The 22114-nt window shown below is 41.7% G+C and overlaps 1 protein-coding gene across 1 annotated transcript in view; it reads left to right on the top strand.

The window, feature by feature from the left end:
* Window positions 1-22114, top strand: part of CA10 (carbonic anhydrase 10) — a 488817-nt gene that overhangs the window by 182121 nt on the left and 284582 nt on the right. The window contains exon 4 of the mRNA XM_039227861.1: window positions 21855-21997. Coding sequence (XP_039083792.1) covers window positions 21855-21997 — 143 coding nt within the window. The remainder of the gene's footprint in view (window positions 1-21854; window positions 21998-22114) is intronic.

Below are 22114 nucleotides of genomic sequence, written 5' to 3'. Positions count from 1 at the left end.
TCTTTGGCAAAGGCCTGTTTCGTATTCTTCTGGACCTGACTTCTGCAATTGGAAGTAAGTCACAGTTCTGTTAGCCCATAGGGGTTTGCAGGCAGAAGTGTTTAAAAGTTCTCAGAGAGGCTGGAAAAGACCATCACAGACACCTCCTGCATCATCTTGTGATTCCCAAGGTCTGCTAGGTATACCATGGCCTCTACAAGTGACATTGCTGCGAGGAGCTTGAAAGAAGCAAAGTTTTTAGTGACAAAGAGGTTATGACTCAATCTCTGCTACATAGCGCCGTGGTGTTAAAATATGGCATACGCAATTTTACTCGAGCTCGAAAAAGGACCCCTGTCTCACATTAAGCATTCACACTATAGTGTCACATTAAGTGAAGTTAAACATCTGTCTGTTTGCTGGGAGAATAATTTCCCCGAGTATAATGTGCCTTCACAACCAAGTAGGAATATTTGCACAGCACTAATATAGTCTGCAAAGAGACTCACAAGGTCATGTCTATACCAACGAGAACATATGCTCTGTTTACAAACCTCAGGTAGGTGAACCACCGTCAGATTTAATGAGGCTTTCCCATGTACCACTCTACCATTTACCAGTTTCTACAGAAATTTGGGCTACTTCTTTCTGCCTTTCACCACCACACTGATAAATGTAACTCAGAAGGTCTAGACCAAGTACTTTCTACCATGCAAAGATGCATCCTAAAATCAAGACTTCATTGTAAAACACACCCAAAGGCATCTGTGAACCAAAGTGGATTTCACGTATAGAAATTCATAAATAATTATGTCCTAAAAGCCAAGTGGAAACAGATCTGTCTTATTTGAGAGAATGGAAATATTAATCATTCTTTTTTTTTTTACTATTTTTCCCTCTGCTTATTAATCTTTCATATTTCAGTTAAGATATCTGAATTGTTCTCATGGACAGAAATGTGTGAGTATATATGTGTGTGCCTATGAGACAGAGAGAGAATAAGCAAGAATAAGAGAAAGCACCATCATAGGTGGTGGGTGGCATTAGCTCAGAATTTGTGCTCAGGATTCTTCATTCATGCATCAAACCATTGATATCCCATTATCACACCATAAGCTACAAGGAATGTTAGGACATAAAAACATGGTTTCTGCCCCTATTATAAGAGATATTATAAGAAGTGGCATAAGAAAGATTGAGGATACGACAGAATTTCAGGGGGCAAAAGGGAGTACCACTTCATGAGGCAGAAGGGTGCATTGAAGGAGATTCCCAAAGAAGAGATACTTGAGACTAGGCTTGAAGAATGAGTGGGGTTTTAATTAGTAGGCACATCAGGCAAAGAGCATAGTTCTGATGAAGAGGAGATGGGGTGCCTGGGTGGCTTAGTCGGTTAAGCGTCCGACTTTCGCTCAGGTCATGATCTCGTGGTTCGTGGGTTCGAGCCCTGCGTCCGGCTCTGTGCTGACTGTCAGCTCAGAGCCTGGAGCGTGTTTCAGTCTGTGACTCCCTCTCTCTCTGACCCTCCCCTGCTCACACTGTCTCTCTCTCTCTCTCCTAGAAATAAATAAAACATTAAAAAAAATTAAAAAAAAAAAAAGAGGAGAATGCCCCAGGACCCACAGAGGATGACCGTTCTTGTTCAACTGGAGGCCAAGGGGCAGTGGGAAGAGTAGTGGGAGCTAAGCCCCAAAGACAGGTTCCTTCCAGACCATGGAGGGTCTTGAAAGCCGCACTGAATGAGGCCCCAGTGGACCATGAAGCAGTTAGATTCCTGGGAAAGGAAAGCAAGGAGAAACTGAATGTTGTAAGACCTCCTAGTAGGTGATGATCCTAGACAGGACAGGAAGTTCAAAAGATGTACAGGAGGAATGGAAAGGACTTCATTCTGCATGTTTTGTGACTCCTGGGTTCTTCCCCCAGCTCCTCAGAGTCCTTTCCTTTGCTGTGGTGGCTGGCAGCCTGAGCCTTGGGGCCTTTGCCAGCTAGTCTTGAGGTCAGCATTGGTGGCACGTTAGCTCTTCCCACCATATGCTTTTTTCCGTATTCCCTTCCACTGTGTGTGTGTGTGTGTGTGTGTGTGTTTAAATACTTTTCCATCCATCAGTTCTCATCTGTCCTGACTCTCTGATCCAGCACAAGTGAGCACAAGTCTCAAACATTCTGTCATCCATCCTGTGAGTGTGTTTACGAGTGTGTGATCATCAGGGCCGAGTTGTGGCTCAGACTGTATGATTGTGGTACATGCGGTACCTGTTATCAGGAGCAGCAGAGGGAGACTGCAAGGGAGTGAAAAAAGGAAACATGGACTACCTGGGGAGGGAATGGGGAGGGTAAAAGGCCGGTGAAAAGATAGGGAAAACCAATTTCCCCTACCTCGAAATTTTGCAGAACGCTAGTTCCACTAAGTAGTTTGATCCTGATCCTTTGACGAATCAACCCCAGGAAATGAGATTGTTAATCCTTGTGTTAAATGGCAGAACTAATTGGTGTGAGGAAATAAAGAGCAGACTCAGCTCAGATGGATTTAACTCACACCTTCCATAAGATGCTAGTACCCACGTGGTACAGGGGCTTCAGCTCTCCTGGAACTTCTGTTTCCAGCCCAGAGTGAACCTCCCTTTGCTTTAAGCTAAATTCAGTGTTAGATGACAAAATCAAATGGGTGCCATCAGTTTCAGTTTGTCTTTAAAGAGACAGGAAGGCCAGCGGTGTCCCAGTAGGGACACTTACCCCTTCCTTGATGGAGCCCCACTCTCCAGGGAGCTAATGTTCTGAGCTCAGGACCTCAGACCTCCCGACACAGAAAATACAATCTCTTCTTTTTTTTTTTTTTCAATGTTTTATTTATTTCTGAGAAGGAGAGAGAGACAGCGTGAGCAGGGGAGGGTCAGAGAGAGAGGGAGATACAGACTCTGAAACACGCTCCAGGCTCTGAGCTGGCAGTCAGCACAGAGCCCGATGCGGGGCTCGAACCCATGAACCGCGAGATCATGACGTAAGCGAAAGTCGGACGCTTAACCGACTAAGCCACCCAGGTGCCCCTGTTTTATTCTTTCTTATTGACCTTTTAGTTGATATGTTTTTTCGCCTTGGATCTGCTATTGTTTGGGTCACATGGCTGACCTTGTGAATATGGTAGACCCACTTTCTCCCAATATATGTTAATTTTATTGGCTGGTTTTTCGCATTATTATGGTCTATGAGCAACCAGCTTAGGAAGCACCTTAGCTGCTTGTTAATAACACAAATATCTGGATTCCACAGTACATTCATTTAATCATAATCTCTGATATTAGGGCTCCCTCATCAGGTCTTTTGACAAGCTCACCATTTGATTGTTGTGTATCCTTAAAGATCAAAACTCAAAGTGAGTGAGTGGCCATGGTTTTTAAGGGGTGCAGGCTCTGGAGCCAGACTTCTTGGCTTTGAAACCCAAGTTGACTACCTACTATCCACGAAAATAAGCTCCCTCTGCTTCACTGTCTTCACCCATTAAATGGGGATAATGGTTATATTCACATGATATGGCTGGTGTGAGGATTAAGTTAATGTACATATAAACACTTAGAGCTGGGCCTAAAGTGGAGTTAGCTCTTAATAAAGGTTAATTATATAAAGGTTAATTATTCAACCATGGCATTACTCGACTCTCCGCATAGCATCCTATAAAGACCATTGACCCTTTAGTCAGCTTCCCCTGTTTCCCTTTCTTTTCAAATATTATCTACTCCCCACTTCCTCACTGAACCAGTATTAACTCAGTGCCTCCTATGCTCACGGCTTCTTGCTACACTGTATCCCAACATTAATGCTTCACCACTACGCTAATACTCCATTGGTATACATTTATAGTGACCAGTAATCCATCACCTCTGATTGCTTCTGGATTTGAGTGTTGCATCCTGCTTCCTAGAAGATCACAGACAATTTAATTTTAATTTTAATTTTAATTTTAATTTAATTTTATAGAACACACACATGAGAGAGAGAGAGAGAGAGAGGGGAAGGGGCAGAGGGAGAGACAACCTTAAGGAGGCTCCACACTAAGCACAGAGTCCATCGACAGGCCAAGACCCTGGGACTTGATCCAAAATCAAGAGGAGAATGCTCAACCAACTGAGCCACCCAGGCCCCCCATGATCACAGAACATTTTAAAAGGGTGCCTCCTTCTCAGAGAAGAAAATATGCATTCTCATATTTGGTTACCCAGACTTTGCACAGTGGTTTTTGTTGAATTGCTAAGTTGCTGGTGAAGTTGTTCACTGCTACACCGAAAGTAGTAGAATTGCATGTTTTGAGAACATGCTTTATAAACTGTCAAGTGTTCACATCCCCAAAAGCAAGGGAATCAAGAGCAAAAATAAACTGTTGGGACCTCATAAAGATTAAAAGCTTCTGCACAGCCAAGGAAACAACCCAGAAAATTAATAGGCAACCAACGGAATGGGAAAAGATAGTTGCAAATGACATATCAGATAAAGAGTTAATATCAAGAATCTATAAGGAACTCACCAAACTACACGCCCGAAAAACAAACAACCCAGTGAAGAAATGGGCAGAAGATATGAACAGACACTTCTCCAAAGAGGACATCCAGATGGCCAACAGACACATGAAACGATGCTCAGCATCCCTCCTCATCAGGGAAATACAAATCAAAACCACACTGAGATACCACCTCACGCCAGTCAGAGTGGCTAAAATGAGCAAATCAGAGAACTCTAGATGCTGGCAAGGATGTGGAGAAACGGGCACCCTCCTACACTGTTGTTGGGAATGTAAACTGGTACAGCCCCTCTGGAAAACAGTGTGGAGGTTCCTCAGGAAACTAACAATAGAACTCCCTTATGACCCAGCAATAGCACTGCTAGGAATTTACCCAAGGGATACAGAAATGCTGAGGCATAGGAGCACATGTACCCCAATGTTCATAGCAGCACTCTCCACAATAGCTAAAACATGGAAAGAGCCTAAGTGTCCATCAATAGATGAATGGATCAAGAAGATGTGGTTTATCTATACCATGGAATACTACATGGCAATGAGAAACAATGAAATCTGGCCATGTGTAGCAACATGGATGGACCTTGAGGGTGTTATGCTGAGCGAAATAAGTCAGGCAGAGAAGGACAAATATCATATGTTTGCACGTATAGGAGGATTAGGAGGAACTTGACGGAGGAACAAGGGGGAGAAGAAGGGCAGAAATGGTGGGGGAAAGGGAGAGAGGCAAACCATGAGAGACTCTTGAATGCTGACAAAAACTGAGGACTGATGGATGTGGGGGGAGGGGGGAGGGGCATGGAGGAGGGCACTTTGGGGATGAGCACTGAGTGTTATGTAGAAACTAATTTGACAATAAACTATTTGTAAAAAAAATAAATAAATAAATAAATATGGAAAAAAAAACTGTCAAGTGTTGCAAAAGTGAGGGCTTTGCTGATTTTTCTGATTTCCCAATGCATAGACAAGAGACAGGAAAGGCAGCAGGGGGCAGCCTTATGATGAGCCCAGAGTTGGGGTTCAGGTCGCTTTCAGAGGAAACTTTTGAGGATGTGTTCACTGCTGATTAAATTTCTGAGCAGTCCTTGCTGACTCTCTTGGGCATTGAGGCCTTTAAACCTCAAATGATCTTATAATGTCTTGTCACCATGAACTGGTGTTTCCTCGAGGCACTTCAAGTTCTTCTCAGTAAAGCCCAGGGAGCCACCAACTATAATGAGGAAACTTCAGGTTTTTGCTGTTTCAAAAAGAAGATGTTGGACTTTAATGTCCAAAGCCATTGATTTGAGAGAGTCTTCTAAACTGGATCAGTCTCTAAAAGAAGGCTTTACTCAGATCAGCATGGATTTCTTTTGGTGCATTGTGATGGATCTCCTGAGGAGGCTGAAAGTTGGAGTATAGTTTGTTAAGCACCTGACTTTTTTCCTTAGGAAACAATAATAAAACAAGATGCCAACATGCATGCTATCTGTTTGAGCAAGCATTACAACAAAGATCTAGTCCTTGTGTTTGTACATGAACATGAGTTGTCCTGACAGAAGAGCCAAAATGTACTGAAATCAGAGAGCCAGCTGACCATTTGTAGGCATACTGCAATGCAAACATGGATAATTAAGAAATGAAAAACGTGTAACAGTTTACAAAGTACTTCTGCATTCGCTTATTATTGAATCTTTATATAATACCCTGCAGAGATCAGAAATGCCTTCAAAATGGAAACATAAGTACCAACAGAGTTAGGCATTCTTTAATGTTCTAAAGCCATGTTGACCAATGTCAGGGTCTCCTACAGTGGTAACATTCTCGTTCTTTTTGCAATCTGATCATTTGATGTAGCCTTCAATCCACCTTTCATGATGAGTACAAGGATGGATCAAATATCGGCCCCAGGGCTGCACTTTTGAAAGCTCAGAACATACCATGCTCATGGATATACAAATGAATAAAATGCATCTCTGTCTCCTCATTGACTGACTCATGAAACTCCTTTATTCTCCTTCCTACTGCCCACTGCAAATTTCGTCACTAATCCGCTTTCTTCCTTTGATTTCACATCTTGAATCATTCTTTTTTCTTTATTCCGTGTGGTAGGCCAGCTTTGGATGTTTGCCTTGATCACAATACCATCAAATCCCCACCAGCTCTGGTATTCATACTTCACAACCTAGATAAATAAGACCATGTCACTGGGATCAGGACTTATCTCCTACTTCATCTGGGGAAAGTAATCAGACATGAAATAGACATCTTAAGTAAGTGCCTAATACCAAGGCTGTCACACAGTGGATACAGATCACACCACTCCTCACCCTTTGCCTTCTCTTTCACTTGTGTATATCAGGTCTTGACCACTTGTTATTCCTTTTTTTAATTTTTTAAATTCAAACAGCATTGCCTATGAATTTACTATATCCCAAGCATATTGTGCTTAGTAATGGTGATATAGAGACAGACAGTTTTCAAATCATGTCCATTGTAACTGGGGACATAGGCATATACAAAATTGCAAGATTGGAAGAGAGGAGTGCCCAGGCTGCACAGGATAGAGGGAGGAGTGGATGAGGAAGCAACCTGCATCTTGAAAGATGAGAATGTGCTCTGTGCATGGCCGATTGGGAAGGGTATTCTAGGCATGAAGCCACTGCAGGCAGGGTGTGTTAGTTGGAACCGCAAGGAGCTTCCTACGGCTGGGCATATGTTTGGGCACTAGGTGGCAAGGAGTGTCAAAATATCACTAAATCTATTTCCCTGCTGGTGCCTTTTCAAATACAAATCCTCTCCTTGAAATGCCCCTTAGAGAGATTTAATTTTCATTAGTCACTTCATGAATCATCTTTTATGAGCCTGGACCCTGTAATCAGGTGCTGTGCTGTGTTTGAGTTTCTGATCTTGAAGTGCTTGCTTCGACTTAGAAAATGATACTAATGGATTTGTAAAACTGTGAACAGTATGGCCATGCATAGTTAAGTACGAAATAGGCTGGCATCTGACTGGCTTCCCTAGAAATCCAGAATGATGACCTTGAATAGTAGAGAATGACTTAATAGAGGGATTGGGATTTACATTAGGAATTAGAGAATGTGTAGGATTTGATTGTGGGGAGGTCAAGTGAGAAAAGAAAAATTAAAATGTGGAATCTGAAAATTCTAACTCTTAGAACTAGAGAGTAGACAGGTGGTTGCTAGGGGCTGGGGGGGTGGGGAATGGGGATAATAAATAAGTCACAGGGCACATAATTTCAGTTATAAGATGAATAGATTCTAGGTATCTAATGTACAACGTGGTGATTATTAAATAAACTATATTATATACTTGAGATTTACTAAGAAAGTAATTTTTAAGTTTATTTTTTTAATTTTTTAATGTTTACTTTTGAGAGAGAGAGAGAGAAAGAGAGACAGTGTGAGCAAGGGAGGGTCAGAGAGAGAGAGAGAGAGAGATAGAATCTGAAGACAGGCTCCAGGCTCTGAACTAACTGTCAGCACAGAGCCTGACGTGGGACTCGAACCCATGAACCGTGAGATCATGACCTGAGCCGAAGTCGGACGCTTAACTGACTGAGCCACCCAGATGCCCCAAGTTTATTTATTTATTTTGAGAGAGAGAGAGAAAGAACCAGCAGGTGAGGGACAGAGAGAGGGGGGGAGAGAGTATCCCAAGCAGGCTCCACACTGTCAGCATAGAACCCAGTGCAGGGCTCGAACTCACGAACTCTAAGATCATGACCTGAGTCAAAATCAAGAGTCAGTTGCTTAACCGACTGAGCCACCGAGGCACCCCCTAAGAAAGTAAATCTTAAGTGTTTTCACCTTATGTGAAATACACACCTTTGTGTATTTCACACACAAAAAATAACTTTTGATGTGTTAATTAACTTAGTTGTAATCATTCTAAAATGTACATATGTATTAAATCATCACTTTGTACACCTTAAAAAATCACATCATAAGCCTAAATATATGCAATTTTTATTTGTCAGCCATATCTCAGTGAAGCTGGAGGGAAAAAAGCACTGAAGTAGGAATGAGCACACTGTGTTGTTGAGAGTATAGAAATGAAACAGAATGATGAGTATCCATTCCACAACTTGTATTAAAGGGCTATAATATGACAAGCACAAGGGGGGAAGTGGTATGCAAGGCAGACAGCACAGTCCTGCGCTCTCTCTTCCATCCATACATTTATGTATCTACCCATTTCATAAGTAGTTATGGAGTCACTACTCTGGGCCAAGCATTGGGAATAAAATGGTAGCATCAAACCAAAGCCCTAGGGCCACAAAGAAACAGTCTAGAGAAACCTAATCCTGACCCTTGCTGTGTACTAAATTCTGTCATGGACCACAGATCTGGCAGTTTCCAGTACTGATTTTTCCTTGAGTGCTCAGCTGTCATCCCATTTGTGATGTGGAACTGACCCCAGTGCTGGGGAATTTATTTAAGGAATTATTACAGAGACCAAGGTACGTGGCAGTGGGAAGCTGGATTAGGCTAGAGGTACCAAGGTTGGATAAGGGGCATTTCAAGGCAAAGAACTCACCGAGATTTGATTGTTGATAAGATTTTGACAGAGATCTACAATCCGTGAGATGCCTGCATGGTTTCTTGCCTGCTATCAGGAAGCATGTTGATACACAAGTCAAATAGAAAAGTTAAGAGCAGAACTTCAATGTGTCAGTCTGGTAACTATATCAGAGAAGCTAAATCTAGCGTCTCAATAGGAAATACGCTGCAGACATATTGGACAGTCCATCCTAGCACAAAATCAGTAGGCCAACAGACCATTTGTGTGTCTTTGTTCCCTGTTTAGTAACTGATTCTTTTGTGTTTGGGGCCCAAGACTCAGTGACGGCATGAAGATTATGTCTCCTGATGTGTCATGAAGATAACAAAGACCTGTTATTTGTGCAAGTGATAAATGCCCTAAATGCATGCCAAACTACAGGCAGATTGGAACAACTAGATGTTTCTGTGGGAATACAAAAATGTGAATCCAGTGAGATGTTGTAAAAGGCTGAGATGCCCATTGCTGGGAGGGCTGTAAGGCAAGGCTCAGCTGATCTCCACACATCTGGGTCCCAGGGCTTTCATTGTTTGCCTGCTTTCTATGGTTGTTTAAGGGCATGATTTTGTGTACATATATGGAGGGAGTGAGAGGGAAAAGGAGGTGTTTACACATTCAAATAGGTAAAGGATGGTACGCTCCAAGATATCCAGATGTTTTGCAGGATTTTAACAGTGTTTCACCAGATGTTTGAATTTATAGGAAATTGTTGCCTGTATTAGTGACGTTTTCAGAATTTCCAAAGGCTGAAAAAGATTGCCTGCTTTTACTAGCTAGATGCTTTTTACCTGGTATTCGATCCTCAAGCTCCAGCAGGTTCCAGCATTATGGATCTGTACTTCTTGAAGCCAAGAGGATGCAGCTTTTATATAAACTTCAAGTAGGACGTGTGGTTTTTCAGAGGCATCAGGCTGATCATTTTCTTCAAAGTTGAATAGGTGGAAATAATTAATGGGCTGGATTATTGACATGCATTGAGACATTCTTCTCTTTGTGGTTTCAATTACCAGCTTCAATAGACCAATTTCAGATTTTATCTGAAGCACCTGTAATTACACAGGGCAAGAAAAATTTCCACCGAAATACAATCGAATAATGCTTAACACCATTGTTAGGCTTAAATCTTAAACCTAAGACAGACACCCAGGGCTTAATGCCTACATGAACCAGACTGTGTTTTATGCCTTCCTGTGGGTTCTCAAAAACAAGTCGTCCTAACTCCCTGGCAAATTAATTCTGAGAAAGCAAAATATTGAGGAGAAAATAATGTCAGCTTAGTTCCACTGAGCTTGGTGCCGGATGTGAGATGTGGAAGTCAGACCTGGATTCAAGTCTCCACCAGCTCAGCTGTGTACTAGCTAAATGTCCTCAGTTAAATTACTCATTCTGTGGCTTTAGTTCCTCATTAAAACATGGGATAAATAATACCTAGCCATGAGGACAACAGTTAGGAATGATTTGATGTAAACCTAGCCTCTTTCTAGTCTACCACCAATAGCATAATCCACAACTCAATGCATAAATGGGCTGGCTGTGATGGATTTTGCTGTGTGTGTGTGTGTGTGTGTGTGTGTGTGTGTGTGTGTGTGAGAGAGAGAGAGAGAGAGAGAGAGATTATAATTTTCATTTTTACTTAGATGGGCACAAGTATCTAGTGAAGTGTATATCTTCTTATGATATATATTTTACAAATGAGAGGTCTGAAGCTCAAGAGAATAGGTGTTTGGCTCAAGCCAGTGTACCACAATAGGAAGGAAGGGTAACACAGGGGTTAAGATCAAGTTTGCAGGCTAGACAGCCTGAGTCTGAAATCCTGACTTCACCATTGTTAAGTTGGGTTGTTTGTTTCCTTGTTTGTTTAAATCTTGGGTAATTTATTTAATTGTCTTTGTGTCTCAGAGACTTACAAGATATGGTAAGAAAGAGAAGGTAACAAGATCTACCTCCTAGAATATTAAGTGAGCTGATGAATGGAAAATGTCTAGTGAGGTGCTCAACATATGGTAAGCACTCAGTAGATGTGACTGTTATTAGTAGAATCAGGATCTGGTTCTACTGGCCCTAAATGCTATGCTATTTCCATCTCCATGCCCTGTCTTCCAAGGAGTCAATTCTGTAGTTCGAGTGTTCTTTTTGTACTTCTAGTACTTTTTGAGGAAAGGGAAAAGGACTGTCCTCTCTATCAGGTATGATTCAAGTACATAACTACCTGAAAATAGGAAGATGGGTCAGATAACCTCTAATGACCTGGTGTTCCCAAGAATACTGAATCTGTGTCCCATATCTAGAGTCAATAATCCTAGCTGGTTTCCCTGGAGCTCAGGCATTTTATAGTCCCAAGAGGTAGCAGGAAAAGAGAGTAGGCTTTTAGATCAGAAAGTCTGATCTTATAAATTACCATAAATGTTACTGTACTCAAAACAATACGGCATTGATACAGAAATAGACAAATAGGTGCAACAATCTCAAAAGTCCAGATTTCCATATATGGAAACCTAATATGTAATCAAAGTAACATTCATTTTGGTGGAGAAAGATGACTTACTTAATAAATAGTGCTGACACTATTCACTTTATTTTTTTTTTTAATATTTTTTTATTTATTTCTAGGAGAGAGAGAGAGAGACAGCGTGAGCAGGGGAGGGTCAGAGAGAGAGGGAGATACAGACTCTGAAATAGGCTCCAGGCTCTGAGCTGGCAGTCAGCACAGAGCCCGACGCGGGGCTCGAACCCATGAACCGCGAGATCATGACCTAAGCGAAAGTCGGACGCTTAACCGACTAAGCCACCCAGGCGCCCCCACTATTCACTTTCTATCTGGGAAAAATCTTAGACCACTTCCTTAGCATATGCACACTCATCTCTGATAGATTTTAAAAGTCAAAAAGTGTAATGATGAAATTTTCTGTTTGTTTTTAGTGTTTATTCATTTATTTTTTTCTTAAATAGTTGATTGTCAAGTTGGTTTCCATATAACACCCAGTGCTCATCCCCACAAGTGCCCTCCCCCATGCCCATCACCTCCCTTCCCCTCTCCCCCACTCCCATCAGCCCTCAGTTTGTTCTCAGCATTCATGAGTCTCTCATGGTTTGCCTCCCTCCCTCTCCCCAACTATTGTTCCCCTTCTTCTCCCGCATGGTCCTCCATTAACTTCCTCCTAATCCACTTATATGTGCAAACCTATGGTATCTGTCCTTCTCTGCCTGACTTATTTCACTCAGCATAACACCCTCTAGTTCCATCCATGTTGCTACACATGGCCAGATTTCATTCTTTCTCATTGCCATGTAGTATTCCATCGCACAGATAAACCACATCTTCTTGATCCATTCGTCAGTTGATGGACACTTAGGTTCTTTCCGTGTTTTAGCTATTGTTGAGAGTGCTGCTATGAACGTTGAGGTACACGTGAAAATAGTGTTTATTTATTTTTGAGGGGGAGGGCAGAGAGAGAGGGAGACAAAGAATATGAAGCAGGCTCCAGGATCTGAGCTGTCAGCACAGAGCCTGACACGGAGCTCAAACGCACAAGCCATGAGATCACAACCTGAGCTGAAGTCAGATGCTTAACTGACTGAGCCACCCAGGTGCCATGATAAAAAATTTTTTTAATCATTTAGAAAATATTTATATAATCTGTATCTGAAGATACAATCTTAAGTAATAGGGGAAACTCAAAAACCTTGTAAAGAAATAGATCAATATATCCAACCATATAAAATTTAAAACTCCCTCTATAGCCCAACACACAAAAGGAGGTTAAAGGCTAGATAATAAGCTAGGCGAAAACTTCTATATCACATGACAAAGAGTAAGCATTTCTACAGTTCAAATTACAATAAAAATTCATATGAAAAACGTAAATAACCCAGAGGAAAATGCATGCAGAATATGATCAGAAGAGAAGAAGTGCAAATAGCTAATGAGCATATGAGAAGATGTTCAATGTCAGCAATGGTTACGAAATGCAAATTAAATCAATGAGGTTTCATTTTTCCTGTTAGGTGTCCCTAAATAAGTAAACAAACAAATAAATAACATCTGTTACTATGGGGATAATGGAGAAGAGACATACTCATGGCTGGTAGCATAAATATTCACAGACACTGCCAGTATCCTTTAAGGAACCTGGCAGCATCTATTAAACCATGTGCATACCTTGACTGGACAATACTACTGTTATAGATCTTTTCTGCTGAAGTGAAAGCATTACTGTGAAAAGTATATGAAAAGCATAGTAATATAAGATGGAAATAACCTCAATGTCTTATGTTCAGGGACGGGCTGAGAAAAGGGAGGTGCATCCAAACTATGAGAATTCTATCACCTTAGACGTGAACTAGAAGCTCTAGGAAAGAGTGACATGAAGGACATTCATGGCATATTGTTATTTGAAACAAAAAGTATTTTTACAAAGAGAGACTCTCTGAAAATGGAGATATGTATTTGGGTGTGTTTACATGAGCAAGAGAAGGATGCCTGGCCAGGAGTTCACACCGATTACCTCAAGGGTGTCACTGGAAGGAAGGAGAGGGAGATGATTACCCCTTGCTTTACACACCTGTGTATCACTTCACAGGTGTTGTTTGTCTGCTTTAAAGAAAGGAACTGATCTCAAATTGTAGTCACTTTACTTACTAGCCAAGTGACCTTGGAAAGTCACATAACCTCTTTAAGTCTTAACTTTTCTCATCTATAAAATAATGATAAAAGTATCTCACAGAGTTGTGGGGAAGATAAGCAAGATAAGATATGTCAGGTTTGCTGCACAGCGATTATGGTGCATGATCAGCAGATGAGAACTCCCCCTGCCTTCCTTTGTCCTCACCATCAAGGGATATGTTTTCAGAAATGCAAGCCAGTCCCCTATTGGAACCAAGCACAAACAGACAGGTGAAGATGCTATGCACAGAATTAATCCAGCAACTTCCAAAAGCTAAATAGAAATGGTTTTCTTTAGAGTTAAAATCACTGTGGACGATTCATATTACTACTCAGTTGCCCCCATTCATCCAGACATTGAGAGTTACAGATTCAGGAAATAATTTCACATGGCACATTCAGGGTGTGACATGAAATGGCCAATCCTGTCATCTAGACGGCTCCCTGTGAATCCAGATTGGGTTGTGTAGGCGTCTAAAGGCTGCCTCTCTTCCCCCTCTTGCCTGGACCCCTCACCTTTTCCATCTCTGGAATGCTACAGTGGTACATCTAGTATTGATGGCCACACCATCCTCCCCCATCCCCTCACGCAGGTCTTTCTCCAATATTCAGTGAATACTTATTATAAAAACCACATGATGCTAGACCTTTGATAAACGTGTTCTCACTTAATCTTCCCAGCACCTCTGTGAAGTAACTATCACCCCTATTTTACAAGTGGAGAAACTGAGACTACAGAAGTTTAGCCACCAGCTCCAGGTTCCATGGTGAGGACATGGTAGCTCATGATCTTTCTCCTATACAATAATAACACCCCCCCCCCAAGTTAGAAAAGTTAGAAGACCCAGTGACTTAACTCTCCTTGCATAATAGTTATTTAGATTCCAATGATAGTCTGTCTTGATTACTAGGAATGGCAAGTTTCTCTGTTTAAGGAAAAACTTGAGGCTTTTAACTAGTTATAAGACTTGTGGCTTTGCAGCCTCTGTTTGTTCTTACAGGCTGCACTCAAATATTCCCCTCTTTTAGGAAGGCTTATCCTAACATTTGAGAAAAGAGTCAAGGTCAGGGTCATTTAAGCCTTAATATGTATACACCTTAATTATAACACTTACCATGTTTTATTATAACTATTTCTTACCTTGCCTATCTTTCCACCATACGGGGGATACTTAAGAGTGGGGCATTTTTTTAAAAATCTCACCTATTAGAGATATTTCATTAATTTGAAGATGAATGCACAACTTAACGATTACATGTTAAATAGGTTACTCACAACCCCTGAAAGGTCCCCAAGTGAGAAAATGAGAAGCCCTAGTTAGACATTCTTTATGTAATGTGAATCAGAGTACCAGCAAGGGAAGAAGAATCCAGAAGCAAAAGAGTTATTCAAATGCTATTCCTCCTATGAAATAAATCTGAAATCAGAAAGGGGCCAAAAGCCTGCAGCAGTGGGTATTTTAAACATGCTTATTAATAATGGCTCAAAGTGGAGATTTATTACAGTTGAGAATAGGGAAAAGGACAGTAAATCAGCATCGGTGAGGAAAAGAGCAAGGGAAAGATATGAGTTCTTATTTAAAATGTATTCATATGCTTTATAACCCTAAAGTAGAGATTGCTATATTGAAGTAGAAGGCTTTATTTGTAGGATTGAATTCGCCAAAGATATGTTTTATGCTAGTATTCATTTTCTCAGCTTTCATTTGCTTTCCTTTGGCCGAAAAGTTGGGGGACTTAGTTTATTGCTTGAAAGCAAGAAGAGATTGGCTTCGCTGAGTCTCTTCATGAAAGTATTCCTTGCTTCAAGTGGTGACTTGTAAAGTGCTAGTTGGATCCCGGGAAAATGCTATTTTATTGGCACATATGCTGAAGAGAATAGTTTTTAAAACATTCAATTAGCTCTGCCTTTAAGATAGAATTTAAACATATCTAAAGCAATAGGATTAAATTCACGTAAAAACCCAGTTGTTGTTTTCGAACCAATCCTTTCCCCACTTAAACTACCCTAAGGATAATCAAGCTCGCTCTTGGCTGTATTCCAGCCAAGACAGATACATGCTTTTAATTCATCAATCAGACCATGGTACTCCCTGGCCTAAAACTCTCAGTGGCTCTCTAATACATTAGAGTAAGATACAGACTCCTCACTGTGGTCAGCAGAGCCCTGGAACACCTGTGCCTTGTCTCACCAGCCAACCTCATCTCATCTCACCTTTTTTTTTTTTTTCCTCATCTGGTTCGTCATATTTGCTAACTGGTGTCCTCTTGGTTCCTTGAACACATCAGGCTCTTCTCTGCCAACACCAGTACGATTTCTCTGCCTAAGACGCACTTTTTCTGCCAGTCTTCAGGAGCAACTCTTCTTAGTCCTTCCAGGATGACTACATGCCTCTTCCAGAGAAATTATGCCTAGCCATTCTAGGTTATCTCTCTATCCATGCTTGATTCAATAATCCATTACCATCTTAATTGTCTCTACAGCCTGCTCACCAGAAGTGCTAATGACACAGATAAACATGTATAAAGGTGGAGATAAACAAAATCTCCCATATTCCACCACCAAACTGGAAAATTTCTGAAAGCAGGAGCTGTTTTGTTCATTGCTGACTACCCAGAACTGCTAACAGTTGCCTGGCATGTAATAGGTCCCCAGCAAATATTTGCTGCATGAATTCTCACTGTCAAGGCTAATGCCTGGCATGTCATTGGCTGCCAGTCAACACTTTTTTAGTAAGTTTGTCTTGTTCCCGTAGGATTTAGCAAATTCATATAAGCTTCATAAATTAATTCCAAGTGCCAAACTCCCTGCCCGCAACAGCATGGTCTCTGCAAATTCTGCTGAGATGAAAAATAAAAATTCAGGACAGATGAACGAAGGAGATGCCGAAGACTAACTTTGGAGTATCTTCTCTAGGATTAAAAAAAAAAAAATGTCCCAGGGCAAATTTTAACTCTCAATATCTGATTCCTCTGGTTTCTTGCTCTCCTGATCTGTTTCTTATTTTGGTGAGAACTTTTTCATGTTTGTATGAGGGTTACCATGATGTGTTAATAAACTAAGCCAGGGCTTTTTTGGTTCACTGGTTTTGAACGAGCAGCTGATAGGTTTTGCTTTGGGTTTTCCAAGGCTCATGTTTTAAGCAGCTGAAATCCCGGTCTTTCATAGCTCGCTGGACCCTGAGCCAAGAGACTGCTTGGGATTTGTAGTTTATGGTAACAATACAGCATTGCCATGGGGAAATGTTTTGGCAAAATAACCCATCGTCATGATGCTACAGTTAAGTGCCATTGTTTGGGCTCTGCAAAAATTAATTTGCAAAAACATCCAGGTCCGTTGTGTGTTCTAGTTTATATGTAAATTAGAAGATTGTGTGAAAAGGATGGCAGGGATGATGCCATTCAAACAATTTCAGACCTCTTGTCCATTAATTGGTTAGAGTGATTCTCACTCAGTTTTACTTTATATACATTTACATTTTCTTCTTAATAAGTTGTACAGTCAAGCTAGAAAAAGATACAGCATTAGCCAATAAGCCGTAATAACTGAGCTTTTAAAATATGATAGAAAGTCTACAAATTTGATTCACTGAGACAGTCATGGAAACTAAGAGAAAAATAGTTCTACAGCGATTCTCTAACTTTCAAAGTAGGGGCAGTGCCACAGCCTCCTGTAATGCTGCCTCTGCTCCCCAGGGTGACGGTGGGGTGTTTATCAACCCGAAGGATCAATAACCTAGAGGACAGTTAAGTGTCAGGATTCTGGGGATAATGGTCTGCACAAATCCAGAGGGACAGTTTCTAACTCTAAATCTTGAAGCCTTAGTTCACATGTCCAGCCTTGCTCTGCAGGTAAAGTGTGCTGGCTCGCTCTCATGCCCCAGTAAACATGGGGTCTCCATGCCCCCCCACCCCTGTCTTCAGAGCTTTCCCCCTAACACATTTCCCTAGGACCTAGATTACACCACATTTGTAGACATCTGAGTTGGATCCTTTTGGTACCTGAGTTCCCTAGACTGGTTTCAACACCTTTATTATTGCCCCCAACACTGAACACTGATTCTAAGAGCATTGGCTTCTTTCATTGGACCATAGAACCTGGCCCAGTCCAGCTGGGCCCAGGACACAATCCCTGGAGCCTCTCTTCTGAGCAGTCATCCCCATTAGATCTCCTCGGGGCCCTGCAGATGAGACCGAAGCACATCCTCTCTTGCCTGGATTAAAGCCTTTTTTAAAAAATTTTTTAACGTTTATTTAGTTTTGAAAGACAGGACATTAGCAGAGGAGGGGCAGAGATAGAGGGAGATAGAGAATTTGAAGCAGGCTCCAGGCTCTGAGCTGTTTGTCAGCACAGAGCCTGACATGGGGCTCGAACTCACAAACCATGAGATCATGACCTGAGCTGAAGCCGGACGCTCAACCAACTGGCCACCCAGGTACCCCCCTTTTTTTTCTAATAGTCATAATTGTATGACTTTATTTTTTAACGTTTATTTATTTTTGAGAGAGAGAGCATGGCAGAGACAGAGGGGGACAGAGGATCCGAAGTGGGCTCTGTGCTGACAGTAGAGAGCCCAACGTGGGGCTCAAACTCATGAATCATGAGATCATGACCGGAGCTAAAGTCAGACGCTTAACCAACTGAGCCACCCAGGCACTCCCCTACATAACTTTTTAAAAATCCTAATCTTATTTGGGATAGTTGATATTCAAAGCAGTTTGAACCTTGGCCCTTGAAATTTATTTTAACTAGAAAATGGGCACTGATGTTACTTTTGATTTACCAAAAGAGAAAGAGTAGTAAAGTCTTACAGTTGGCCATGGCAACAATTAACTCTGAAACTCCCTGGCTGCAGTAATCTGTCCTCATGTGGAACCTGCTGGGAAGGAAGGGATTTCAAGCAGCAGAGGTGGAGAAGCACTAGGAATCTTAAGACCCAGACACTGGTCCTTATTCTGTTCTCCCTGCCTCTCCTTGGGCTGCATGGCCTCCGGTTGAGGACTTCATCCTCTGCTGTTCAGTCCTTAATTTCATGTATGTGTTTAGGCCCGATGATCTCTAAGGTGGCTTCTATTTCTGAAAGACAATGAATTCATAGCAGATTTCAAGTGAGCAGTGCAGTGGTGAACAGACGCAGATACCCCTTCAGGAGTGGAGCAGGGGCGAGCGCCTCCCAGCCATCCCTCAGTTATCTAAGCAGGTGGTTAGAAGCAGACACATAGGCCTTGATAGTGAAGTGGGAATATAAAACCCTGGAACTGTTTGTCATAAAGAATGCCATGCCCAATAAAAGCAAAGGCAGATGTTCGCATAAAGTTTTTGTTGTGTTTTTTTTGTGGGGGTGCTTTTGGGCTGGGAGGCTTGTTAGGAAGGCAGAGCAGCATCTGCCCACCCGTGCTGCCATATATTAGCAGTCTTGCAGCCCATTTATAGGCTTGGAATTATTTTTGTTAATGATTTTCATGGGAATAGATGAAATGCAGTACGCGCTAGCTGTAACTACATTTATTGTGCAGCTGAGCCCCCCACACATCAAAGGTGGCCTGCTTGTCCAAGAGCCTCTGTTCTCATAGAGTTTTAAAGATAAAAGGGAGCTGTATTCATTTCCTGTTGTGGCTATAACAAGTAATCACAACTTAGTCATTTAACACGACACAAACTTACCATCTTACAGTTCATGGGGTGAGGGAACCCAAAATGTGTCTTATGACGTTAAAACCAGGGCCAGTATGCTGATGGTTCCTTCTGGAGGCACTGGGGGAGAAACTATTGCTTCACTAGTTCCAACTTCTGGAAGTCACTTTGGCTTCTGTCCCCTTCCTCCATCTTCAATGCCAGTATCTTCTATCCTCTCTCTTTCCATCCCTAGAGCTTTTCTCTAAGTCTTTAACCCTCCTACCCCTCTCTCTTAAAAAAGATCCTTATGATTACATTGGGCCCACCCAGACAATCAAGGATAATAATCTCAATACCCTTAACTTAATAATTTCTATACTGCACCATTTACTGTGAAAGGTAACATATTAGGATGTGGACATCTTTGAAGGAGTGCCATTATTCAGCCTACCATACAGACTGTAGAGACCAACAAAGCCCAAGGGATAAATGACTTATCTAAAGTCACACAACTGATCTGTGGCAGTGCCATGGCTGTATCCCTGGAATTCCCACATCTTCCACGTTGATGTGCATTACTGACAAAGATGGGTGGGAACAGGCACTGAGGGAGGCTTCATTTTCATGACAAACTAGAAACGATTGAGGAATAAATATAGGATTGTGGATTGTCAGTGATTTAAAAATAGCAGTTTAGAGAAGACTTCTGTTTATATTTTCTCAAATACATGTTTAATACAAAAGCTTCCTTAAATATTGTAATTTGGGTAGGGCATGGTACTTTCTAAGATGTTAAGTGACTTGCAGTGATAACAGAACTTAAATAATAAGGGGAAATGTAAGTGCCAAGGAACGCACGTACAGACTCTTCTTTCTACTCCATCTCCTTTTCTTTCTCCCTCTATTACTCTGGCCATGGCTGCTATTTTGAAAATCAGTTACAGCTGGAAAACCATCTCAAGCTCTTTAAACTAAAGGCAATGGAACCGCCAGATAGACTCATTGCCATGGGTTAAGCCAAATTAGATACTTGCCTTATTTCACAAGGAAGCCCACTTTGTTTTGGTGTTGAGACATTCTTCTAAGAATGTGAGGAACTTGTTTTGGTTTCCCACCCACTTCTGCCCAGCAGTGGCCTATAACAATAAAAGGGTTTGTAGAATTTTGGATTTTGGTGGTACTAGACGTACCATCCAGCCCAATTCTTCTCCTGAATTACGGGTCTCTTATAGATATCTTTGGCAAGTATTTGCCATACTCCTCTCTTGCCTCAATTTTCTCCATCTGTGACATGAGAAGGAATGATGGCTACTGTAAATTAAAGGCTGAGTTAAACTTGAGTTCCTGAGAGGACAGGCGCATCTGAGAGGGTCGTGACTTGGTTGTTAGGTTCATCGTCTCTAGGATTCACTCCTGAATTCCACTTCTGCTGCTTCAGAGTTCACTGCCCTGACCTAGAGAATCGTAACCCACTGGCCTCATCCTGCAAACCCCCCTTAACACAGTGTGATAATTGTTCCTATATATAACCCTTCCTCTAAATTCAGCCTAACCCAGGGCTGGGCATGGACCAGGTACTTACTGTAGTGTTGATGATGCTGTGGGTGGATGAGTGAATGATGACCCTATAATCTCAGAGCCATGTAGAGATGGATCCAGAGCCTCACTGGAAATACTGAGTTGGGGGTGGGGGGTTGGGCAGGAAAAGGCTGAAGATATAGTCTGTGATCTTCCTTGAAATGAAATTAATAACTGGCTCCCCACTGCTCTGCTGACTTTCTTAAAGAGAAGACAGTAACTGGAAAATGCCATAGAAATTTATTTCCATCAGTGTTTTAATGTGACACTGAAGATGAGTAGACATTTCCCCTTTGGATATTTGGACTCAGTACTCCAAGTCATTTTTCTCTTCCTATCAAGTGAAGGCGTTCTTGAGCTGTTGGTACATTAGGTTAGTGACACAGTGCTGGACTAAACAAAGACAAAGTTATGCTGCCAAGCTCCTGTCTGGCATTGATTGGAGGTCATAAAAGTAATTCACTCCCTCAGTTTGGTGTTGACAACCCACAGAATATGTAATACCTTGCATATGTCGAATGCTACTTTCTTTGAAAAGCTTTAAGTACCTACTATATAGAACAAGGTTGATTCCTGTATCATCCCTGCTACATAGAAAAACTGAGCATCAGCTCAGGAATTACTAAAAATCTAGTGTACCTCAACATGAAAAGATGATGTGGGTGGACTATGCTATCTTCCCATTAAGGTGCTAATGCCAACTATACTCATCAAAGAGGCCACAAGATGAATGGGTCTGACACAAGAAAATTTGAAAGTAGACCTCAGAGAAATTGACCAAGATCCAGGCCAGAAAAATACCATAGTAACACCCAAGGGTCTCTATGGGTGGAAAACATTAGGTGGCTCTCTCTGATGTCACCACTTTTGTGCCATGGTCCTTTTGCATTCTTTCTGAAACCTTCCACCTGGCCTAATCCTACAATTATTTGTTTGTTTGTTTCTAGTTCCTTCTTTCTGGGGATTGGTGAACTCAGCTTGGAATCTTTGCTCTGTGGGGAAACGGCAATCGCCAGTCAACATAGAGACCAGTCACATGATCTTCGACCCCTTTCTGACGCCCCTTCGTATCAATACGGGGGGCAGGAAGGTAAGCAGCCATGTTGCTTCTGTTGTGAAGCTGAGGACGCTGAGAGAAGCTGATTCTGAAAGCTCATCTTCCAGGTCTCCTTCTCTGTGATGAGTTTGCCTTTCCACCTAGAAGTAG

The sequence above is a fragment of the Hyaena hyaena genome, unplaced genomic scaffold (assembly GCF_003009895.1).
Source record: "Hyaena hyaena isolate Hyena2069 unplaced genomic scaffold, ASM300989v1 scaffold_29, whole genome shotgun sequence".
NCBI classification, from domain to species: domain Eukaryota; kingdom Metazoa; phylum Chordata; class Mammalia; order Carnivora; family Hyaenidae; genus Hyaena; species Hyaena hyaena.
This window is presented reverse-complemented; position numbering and strand designations above follow the sequence as displayed.